The sequence below is a fragment of the Kryptolebias marmoratus genome, linkage group LG12 (genome assembly GCF_001649575.2).
Source record: "Kryptolebias marmoratus isolate JLee-2015 linkage group LG12, ASM164957v2, whole genome shotgun sequence".
In the NCBI taxonomy this organism is placed as follows: Eukaryota; Metazoa; Chordata; class Actinopteri; order Cyprinodontiformes; family Rivulidae; genus Kryptolebias; species Kryptolebias marmoratus.
The window spans coordinates 123,441-133,463 of NC_051441.1; the positions used below are offsets into that span (position 1 = coordinate 123,441).

At 47.1% G+C, this 10,023-nt stretch overlaps 1 protein-coding gene across 1 annotated transcript in view; it reads right to left on the reverse strand.

Annotated features, from left to right (window-relative positions):
- Window positions 1–9,499, reverse strand: part of srrm2 (serine/arginine repetitive matrix 2) — a 12,157-nt gene extending 2,658 nt beyond the window's left edge. The window contains exons 1-12 of the mRNA XM_037978557.1: window positions 9,294–9,499; window positions 8,212–8,463; window positions 7,907–8,002; window positions 7,262–7,447; window positions 6,657–6,740; window positions 6,509–6,574; window positions 6,395–6,421; window positions 6,180–6,296; window positions 5,285–5,408; window positions 3,433–5,202; window positions 899–1,104; window positions 1–356 (exon numbers count right to left, since the gene is read on the reverse strand). Of these exons, the coding sequence (XP_037834485.1) occupies window positions 1–356; window positions 899–1,104; window positions 3,433–5,202; window positions 5,285–5,408; window positions 6,180–6,296; window positions 6,395–6,421; window positions 6,509–6,574; window positions 6,657–6,740; window positions 7,262–7,447; window positions 7,907–8,002; window positions 8,212–8,459 (3,280 nt within the window). The 5' untranslated portion in view covers window positions 8,460–8,463; window positions 9,294–9,499. The remainder of the gene's footprint in view (window positions 357–898; window positions 1,105–3,432; window positions 5,203–5,284; window positions 5,409–6,179; window positions 6,297–6,394; window positions 6,422–6,508; window positions 6,575–6,656; window positions 6,741–7,261; window positions 7,448–7,906; window positions 8,003–8,211; window positions 8,464–9,293) is intronic.
- Window positions 9,500–10,023: the final 524 nt, after the last annotated feature.

The window sequence follows — 10,023 nt, forward strand, 5'->3', positions numbered from 1 at the left end:
CGGAACGTCGCGAGTCCAACGGCGAAGCCTTCCGGCCTGAATCGGAACGTCGCGAGTCCAACGGCGAAGCCTTCCGGCCTGAAGCTGGAATGTGGGAGGAGTCTCTGGAAGGAGCCTGAGACAAAGACGGCCTTTCTGGCTTCTCTTCCTGTTGGTCAGGCCTCAGGTCTCTCTCTGCTGGCGCCTTACAGTCGTTCCTCTCTTGTGGCGGCGAGGGGGAGGATGAAGAGGAGGAGCTGGAGGAAGATGAGGATGAGGAGGAGCTGCGGGGCTGGGAAACACGTTTGGTCTCTCCCAGTCTCTGTGCCTCCCCGGGCCACTCACGCTGCCGCTGTGGAGACGGGGATAGACGGGATCTGGAGACAAACATTTTAAAAAGTTTAAGCTTTTCCTAACCAACATGTCACTGATTACACAGATTCACATTAAAGCCAGCTTTGTTGAAGTATACTTTGCTCTCAGGATTAAGTTTCTTGATGCTGCTGCATGTTTACTTCCTGTGTTCTCCCTTAAACTGACGTTCTCGCTGTTGTTCACGTCATCTTTTGTCCTTTTAGTTTAGCTAAGGTGGACCTGAGGGTGTTTTACAGGTGGATAATTTGATCCCATCAGTGGTAACTTCAGAGTGTTTCTGTTTATATCAAATATTTAAAGACTGAGTGCTTTGACTCCCCAGTTTTCCTTTAATTTGTCTTTGCAGCAGCAGAACTGTCAGCTTCCACAGACATCAGTGTTAGAACGCTGAGTCCGAGCCGGTTTACGTTTAGTCCTGTGGTTTAAACTAGAATATGACCAGCAGGTGGCAACGCTGCAGCAGAAAACTCCTTCTATGCTCAATAAGCTGCATTTTAATCCAAGTAACTTCAGCTCGACTTTCAGCACAAACCAAACTAATTACCTGGTGTGGGGACTTGGTGGTCTGAGGACCCTGGATGTGGACCTGCTGCGTCTTTTTGGGCTTCTGGACCAAAATCTGCCGCTCCTCAGACTTCTAGGTCTAGATCCACTGCGCCTCCTCGGACTTCTAGGTCTAGATCCACTGCGCCTCCTCAGACTTCTAGGTCTAGATCCACTGCGCCTCCTCAGACTTCTAGGTCTAGATCCACTGCGCCTCCTCAGACTTCTAGGTCTAGATCCACTGCGCCTCCTCAGACTTCTAGGTCTAGATCCACTGCGCCTCCTCAGACTTCTAGGTCTAGATCCACTGCGCCTCCTCAGACTTCTAGGTCTAGATCCACTGCGCCTCCTCAGACTTCTAGGTCTAGATCCACTGCGCCTCCTCAGACTTCTAGGTCTAGATCCACTGCGCCTCCTCAGACTTCTAGGTCTAGATCCACTGCGCCTCCTCAGACTTCTAGGTCTAGATCCACTGCGCCTCCTCAGACTTCTAGGTCTAGATCCACTGCGCCTCCTCAGACTTCTAGGTCTAGATCCACTGCGCCTCCTCAGACTTCTAGGTCTAGATCCACTGCGCCTCCTCAGACTTCTAGGTCTAGATCCACTGCGCCTCCTCAGACTTCTAGGTCTAGATCCACTGCGCCTCCTCAGACTTCTAGGTCTAGATCCACTGCGCCTCCTCAGACTTCTAGGTCTAGATCCACTGCGCCTCCTCAGACTTCTAGGTCTAGATCCACTGCGCCTCCTCAGACTTCTAGGTCTAGATCCACTGCGCCTCCTCAGACTTCTAGGTCTAGATCCACTGCGCCTCCTCAGACTTCTAGGTCTAGATCCACTGCGCCTCCTCAGACTTCTAGGTCTAGATCCACTGCGCCTCCTCAGACTTCTAGGTCTAGATCCACTGCGCCTCCTCAGACTTCTAGGTCTAGATCCACTGCGCCTCCTCAGACTTCTAGGTCTAGATCCACTGCGCCTCCTCAGACTTCTAGGTCTAGATCCACTGCGCCTCCTCAGACTTCTAGGTCTAGATCCACTGCGCCTCCTCAGACTTCTAGGTCTAGATCCACTGCGCCTCCTCAGACTTCTAGGTCTAGATCCACTGCGCCTCCTCAGACTTCTAGGTCTAGATCCACTGCGCCTCCTCAGACTTCTAGGTCTAGATCCACTGCGCCTCCTCAGACTTCTAGGTCTAGATCCACTGCGCCTCCTCAGACTTCTAGGTCTAGATCCACTGCGCCTCCTCAGACTTCTAGGTCTAGATCCACTGCGCCTCCTCAGACTTCTAGGTCTAGATCCACTGCGCCTCCTCAGACTTCTAGGTCTAGATCCACTGCGCCTCCTCAGACTTCTAGGTCTAGATCCACTGCGCCTCCTCAGACTTCTAGGTCTAGATCCACTGCGCCTCCTCAGACTTCTAGGTCTAGATCCACTGCGCCTCCTCAGACTTCTAGGTCTAGATCCACTGCGCCTCCTCAGACTTCTAGGTCTAGATCCACTGCGCCTCCTCAGACTTCTAGGTCTAGATCCACTGCGCCTCCTCAGACTTCTAGGTCTAGATCCACTGCGCCTCCTCAGACTTCTAGGTCTAGATCCACTGCGCCTCCTCAGACTTCTAGGTCTAGATCCACTGCGCCTCCTCAGACTTCTAGGTCTAGATCCACTGCGCCTCCTCAGACTTCTAGGTCTAGATCCACTGCGCCTCCTCAGACTTCTAGGTCTAGATCCACTGCGCCTCCTCAGACTTCTAGGTCTAGATCCACTGCGCCTCCTCAGACTTCTAGGTCTAGATCCACTGCGCCTCCTCAGACTTCTAGGTCTAGATCCACTGCGCCTCCTCAGACTTCTAGGTCTAGATCCACTGCGCCTCCTCAGACTTCTAGGTCTAGATCCACTGCGCCTCCTCAGACTTCTAGGTCTAGATCCACTGCGCCTCCTCAGACTTCTAGGTCTAGATCCACTGCGCCTCCTCAGACTTCTAGGTCTAGATCCACTGCGCCTCCTCAGACTTCTAGGTCTAGATCCACTGCGCCTCCTCAGACTTCTAGGTCTAGATCCACTGCGCCTCCTCAGACTTCTAGGTCTAGATCCACTGCGCCTCCTCAGACTTCTAGGTCTAGATCCACTGCGCCTCCTCAGACTTCTAGGTCTAGATCCACTGCGCCTCCTCAGACTTCTAGGTCTAGATCCACTGCGCCTCCTCAGACTTCTAGGTCTAGATCCACTGCGCCTCCTCAGACTTCTAGGTCTAGATCCACTGCGCCTCCTCAGACTTCTAGGTCTAGATCCACTGCGCCTCCTCAGACTTCTAGGTCTAGATCCACTGCGCCTCCTCAGACTTCTAGGTCTAGATCCACTGCGCCTCCTCAGACTTCTAGGTCTAGATCCACTGCGCCTCCTCAGACTTCTAGGTCTAGATCCACTGCGCCTCCTCAGACTTCTAGGTCTAGATCCACTGCGCCTCCTCAGACTTCTAGGTCTAGATCCACTGCGCCTCCTCAGACTTCTAGGTCTAGATCCACTGCGCCTCCTCAGACTTCTAGGTCTAGATCCACTGCGCCTCCTCAGACTTCTAGGTCTAGATCCACTGCGCCTCCTCAGACTTCTAGGTCTAGATCCACTGCGCCTCCTCGGACTTCTAGGTCTAGATCCACTGCGCCTCCTCGGACTTCTAGGTCTAGACCCACTGCACCTCTTTGGACTTCTAGACCTTGACATGTTGCGCCTCCTCGGACTGCTGGACCTGCTTCTCCTGACAGCTCTCTGCCGTTCTCTGTACACCTCCCTGCTTCTGTCCCGGTCTGTCCAGGCTGATGGAGGAGAAGTTCTTCTAGATCGTGGTAGAGGTTCCTGATACTGCCTCGGGGGTGTGCGATGAGCTGGGGACGTGGTAGTTCTCCGAGGCGGAGACCAGGAGGTTCTAGTTGAGGGGCTTGACCTCACAGTCTTCCTGGGTCCGTCCCCAGCTGTGGACTCAGAAGCAGAGTACCTGCTGCCTCCTCTGGTGTCTGGTCTGCTGGGTGGGGAGAGAGGACTGGGACTGTCCACCTGTGTGGGACTGTACCGCTCCTGTCCTTTTGTTTGGGGGGTTTGTTCTTCAGCGGGCGCTCTGCAGGACAGCCGCTCCCTCTCCTCAGGGTCCCAGTCTTTCTGAGACCGCCTGGTTTCCTCAGAAGAAGAGCTTTCCTTCCTCCCACTGGCTAAATACCTCTCAACAGCAGCTCCGATGGTAGACGCAGACGTCTTTATGATGGAGCTTCTCTCCCTCTCTGCTGATGCAGCTTTCTTAGCTTTGCCCTCATCTTCAGAGGATGAGGAGGAGGAGGAGGAGGAAGATGAAGAGGAAGATGAGGAGCTATCACTATCGCTGTCACTGCTGCTGCTATCACTGCTGCTCTCTTGTCTTTCAGCTGTCCGCTTTGTCTCGTCTTCATGCTTCTTCTCCTTTACAGGACTTGTCACCTTCTCAGTCCTCTTGCTCCGGGATGTCTCCAAAGGTCTGGACACGTCTCTTCTACCTTCTGCAGACGGGTGGACAACATCTCCCCTTCTCCCAACACCTTGATCTCTTTGTTTGTCCAAATACTCTTTAGGTCTCTCCTCATCTGTTTCTCGTCTTTTGTCATGCTCCCTCTCTTGTTGCCGTCCAATGTGGACAGACGACGTGGAGTCACAGGACAGAGGTCCACCTACTCTCTTGTCACTTTTCTGCTGGTGAGGAGGTGCTTCTCTGTCCTGTCTCTTGGTGGCGTCTCTGCCATCGTGTCTTTCATTGGGTGCTTCGGAGTTCGAGTGCTGCTCCTTCTCTCTACTCCTCTGAGATGTTGGCTTCTCTTTCTCAGGAGGAGGTGAAGGAGAGGAGGAGTCATGTCTTGTCTTTCTGCTTTCCTTTTTTTCACGCTCAACGTTTTTGTTTCTTTCCCTCCTAGTTTCCTGTTTAGGAGGAGGAGGAGGAGAAGGAGAGGACGATGAGGAGGTGGTGTCTTGCCTAGTCCTGTGAGGTACGTTTTCCTTTCTTTTGTCCCTCTTCTCTACGCTGCTGGAACGCCCCCTTTTCTCCGCCTCTTTGCTCCTGGAACGCCTCCTTTTCTCCACATCTACACTCCTGGAACGCCTCCTTTTCTCCACCTCTTTGCTCTTGGAGCGCTTCCCTTTCTCCCTCCCCCTCTGTTTGCTCCTGGATCTCCTCCCTTTGTCCTTCTCCATGGTTTTCTGTGGAGTGGGAGACGGGGATGAGGAGTCATGCCTCCTCTTGGTTTTCTCGGCCTCCCTCTCTCGCCCTTTTTCTCTCTCCTGATTGGGCCTCCTCTACATGACGGGAACATGAGTTCGGTGTCAGTAAACATTCAGGAACTGCATATTTATTAGTGCAGCAGTGAATCTGTCTCACCCGTTCCCCTCCCTGATGCTGCGGGCTGCGCCTCCTCCTGTCAGGAGATTTCTCCTTTCTGCCCTCAGTGATTCTTGCTGTTTGGTCCTTTTGATGCGACCTCGGTGGAGGTGGAGACTGGTCGCTGTTACACAGAAAAAAGGTTAAAAATGGCCGACTAAACCCCGTTAAGATAAAGGAAATGTATTTTCGTCAAACCGAGGAGGTAACAAGGATTTCCAAATCTCATAAACCCAAACGTGCCCCATGCTGGCAAAATGAGTCACATTCAGGAATTTATAAATATTGACTTGAAAACGACCTGCAGTGATTTATCATCTGACAACAAACAAGTTTTGTTTAAGAGAGTGTCGGTTAGAAAAGTTGATTTTTATTGGTCTGAAGTCATCAGGAATCCCCAAACTTCACAATGATGTCAAACATTATACGAAGGGATTTCCCAGCATTACAGCAGATAGAAGAAGAAAAAAAATCTGTCAGTTTCAAAGAAAATCAAAAGGATTATTTCTGAACACAAACCTGTTAGAAAACATCAGTTCTTAGGTAGATTTGGAAGGTTTGAATTTTAGCTACTGGGATCACAAGATGGTGTTTATAGATTCATTTTTACTGTTGTTCATTTGTTTTTACTTCCATTCCTGCTTTCTTAACCACTGTGTTTTTGTCACTCTTAGGATCATTAATATGCTATGTCCTTGCACCTCAAAATAAAACAGCTTATGTGGTTAAAACATGGTTTTGTTCCATATTGTTATTATTAGTAGTATTGATTTGTGACGTGCTGCTGACCTCTTGGCCAGGTCACCCTGGGAAAGTTATTCTGTTTGCTTCCAGTTCTGTGTAGAATTTTTAAGGCGGCTCTAATTTTCCTTCCTGTGATTCGTTGGTTTTATACCTGGTAGCTGAACTGAAGGAGTCACTTCGGCGTCGACTTGACTTTGTTTTTGGAGGAGTAGAACTTTCACTTTGTTTCCTTTTCTTCTTGGAAATCTTCTGTTTCCCATCAGGGGAGCTTAAAGACATCGAAACAGTTACAAAAGAGCTTGAACACAAGTTCTGGGGTTTATTTTCACACTGCAACAGAAAAGTCTTCATCAAAAACACACCAACCTGTCATCTTCCTCTTCTGACACGTCACTGAAACATATTTACATTAAGCATCATAAACAATGAAAAATCAACTGGTGAAACGTGGAATCAGAAAAAAAAATAAATTAGTAGTACCGTTTCTTTTTCTTCTTTCTGGATTTCTTTTTTTCTCTTTGAGGAGATGGGGAGGAACTCTCTGAACTGATTTAAAAGAAAATGACAATTTCAGACCGATGTCTGAACAGTCTGTTCTTAGTTATTCGCACCAAGCTGATCCTCTCACCTGTCTCTGGTTTTGTTTTTCTTTTTCTTTTTTCGACTGCGCTTTTTAGGAGGAGAATCTGAATCATCTGAATCTTCCACCAAACTGACAGGAAAAAGAAATTAGGATTAAGAAGATGCAGGCATACGGATTGAAGTAAAGGATCCGCCACACTCCACAAGACGTCAGGAAGTCGGTTTGCAGTCCCGTGCTTAAGAGACATTCGTTTTTACATACACCTTTCATCGTCCATGAAACGTTTGGATCAGAACTCGCAGGAAGCTCCTCCCCCCTCCTTCCCGCCAGTGTTTCACCTCCTGTCCTTGTTTTACTGGAACAGCTGTAAAAACGGCTGTATTTTCTAACAGCCTCCAGCTGCTTCTCAGAGGAGCAGCAGAAGCTAAATGGCTCCATCAGACCTCTGTGAGAAACAGTTCGGTCCAAGCTTTGTGTCAAGAAGCTGCTCCGAGAACAAAATGAGACAATTTTCACCACGAGACTGAGCGCCGACTTCATGACTTCTCACAGTTTGACAACAGCTTTAGTGACCAATTTAGAAGTAAAAACCCTTGAGAACTGCTTGATTCACTCTGTGCTTATATCTTGTTGTTTTGAGAGCGTCTTACGTATATTTCTGCTGCTGCAGCCTCTCCCTCTCCAGGCGTTCCTGGTCTCTCTTCTCTTTTTCCTTCTGCTTCCTGTCGGCGTGAAAGGACGATCCGTCCACGTAGTCGCTGGAGATCCCAAAAGCAGCGCGAAGACGATCATTCTTCTGTTGGTTGGCTGCAGCCAGGGCGTGTGTTTCTGTCACACTGAAAGGAAACAAAAATCTGTTTTTTAACATCGACATGGTGCGTGATGAACGACAGACACGGAGCTCCCTTTTACAGCATCAAGAAAAATTTAAATGATTCCTGATGGTAAATGAAATGAAAGTACCTAGAGTGATGAGAATGACCAACTAATACGTTTAATCACTTACACATAATAAAGGTTTTACTAAACGCTGGCAGAAAAATGAAGGAATTCCTTAAAGGTGATGGGATGAAGCATCTGTCAATCATGAGCAAATTTAAACAATCAGTGGAACCTGTCATTTAACAAGATTATTGTTGCATCTATGATGAGCACATAGCTGCCAGTATGTGAAGCTGGATGATCCAAACTTTGTTTCAAGATCAAGAGGTTAAAGTCCAGTGAGAAGGATTGTCCCCTGATTGTTTTAATGTTGGCCACATAAATCCAGAAACTGCTTTTTGTGTTGTTCTTACGCTGGTTTCTGAGCAGCAGAGGGAGGCGGCTCCTGTTGCTCCTGCAGCATCAAACGAAAACTGTTCACCTTCTCCTCAATCTCCTCAGCAGAATATCTAAGTGTCCAAACACAGAAAAGGATGTCACAGAAGAAGAGGACACACTGCTTGTGTTTATCATTTTTAACCACAGAATTGCCTTTTTACTAAAAATAAAGAAATCACTGAATATGAAATTGGTTGTTGTCTTTACCTTCCATTTGCTATAATGTAAAGAAAAGCAGTAAATGCTCACATCTCTGACATAAAACATCATAAATGTTTACCCTTGCTCCTCCATCATGTCCTGCAGCTCGGCACACTTGACCTCCAGCTGCCTCTTGCGTTGGTGCTCCAGGATGTCGGCGTTGGGCTGCCTGTTGAGCTGACTCTCCAGCCTCTCCCGGTCCTTTTCATCCCGTTCGCCGCCACGCTCATCGCGTGGACGTTTGACCCGCAGGCTCGACAGGTTTCGCTGCACGTAGCCATTGGTGCCGCTGCCCCGCGGAGTCGTCAGGCCAATCCCATTATACATGGCTCTGTGAAAACAACGGATATTCAACAATATTTTATTAATTAACTAATTATCAATAGGCCTATTTCATCATCTGTTAAGGGCAGCCTTAACTTTCTGTTGCTTTTACTGACTAACAATGATCAATCTGCCATTGCCTTAAGGAAAAAAGCCAAATCATCACCATGCTGCAGGTTCGAGTACACAGACTGGACTGAAAATGAGTGAAAAAGCAGCCAAAGTCCAAAAGAGAAACCTTCATTAACTACAAAAAACCAAACAGAGAACCAGGTTTATTAATTAAAACCGCTTTAAGATTTCAGGAAAACCTGGCTTCGACACAATAGCTGCAATTACCAGAAAGTATTGTATTGACTTCGTATTAATTTTCTTACTAAAAGATTTCGGTTGATAAATGCGTCAAACAATAAAAAAAAATACAAATTAAGATAATAACTGAGACCATTTTAAAGCGGTTTTAAAATATGGACCATTTCTAAACCCACTTGATCTAATTATGTCTGGACTGTTTTAAACACATATTTTAGTCATAAAAATACATTTTTGTTGCCTAAAAGTCAGTTTTATTTGGGCATTAACACGTGCGTCAAGACTCAGGCCTCGGAGCTCCGTCCGAACAAATGACGCTAATTTTTAATGCGTAACGCTGAACAAAAACGAGTTATGTCAAATAAAATCTGATTACTAGCGTCTCTAACATTAGCTGGGACTTCTAACTGACTAAAGAGCTTGTAGATATTACAGTTTAACATCAGTTGTCCTTTGTTAAGAAGGCCCGAACACATTTAAGCCTAACAACTCACACCGAAGCTAGCTAACGTAACGATTACGTACCAGCTTGTATTTATTTCTCCAGAAGAGAAAATAAAACCGTGAGTGAAGGACGGTGGTGTTAGATAAAGCTTCGTAGGATCACAAAATATGATACTTGTAATAACCGTGTCTTAAAAAGTGAGAAAAACACAAAAGTGCTGCTAGCTCCGTTAGCTTCCAGCTACCTGATGTAGTTTCAGGATGCGCGACATCCCAGTGACGTCACACGTACGTACGTAAGCACGCACGTTCTAGCTGCTGCGTTCAGGTGCTGGAATTTGTGAAACAAGATAAACTGCAATGGTTAAATTCCGATAGAGTCGGAATGTAAAACAAATAAAAACAGAGAAATTAAATGTCAGAAACGCGGATACAAAACATTTAAAGCCTGGATCCAGCTTCCGTTTCTTTGTATTTCCTTGTAAACAGCCAGAGTTGAATCTTTTAGAGGTCTTGATCAATAGTTCTCTGGGCTTACTGAAGGTCCTTCCAAGTTTTTATTTGGAATTTGTCTGTTTTATTGATTTATTGATTTACTCATGTTTATATCTTGTACCTGCTCACTTTCAGGGAAATGTTTTAAGGCTGAAAAGGCTGAAACACTCAACAAACCAGAGTTGTGTCTGCGCACAGGTCTGATGGACAACTTAAAGAAACTATTTCAAATTTTAGGCCATTTTTTACCAACAGCCTGATAAAGAAACAATTTGTTGCCATTTCTTTAATTGAATGATGATAAAACCATTGAATA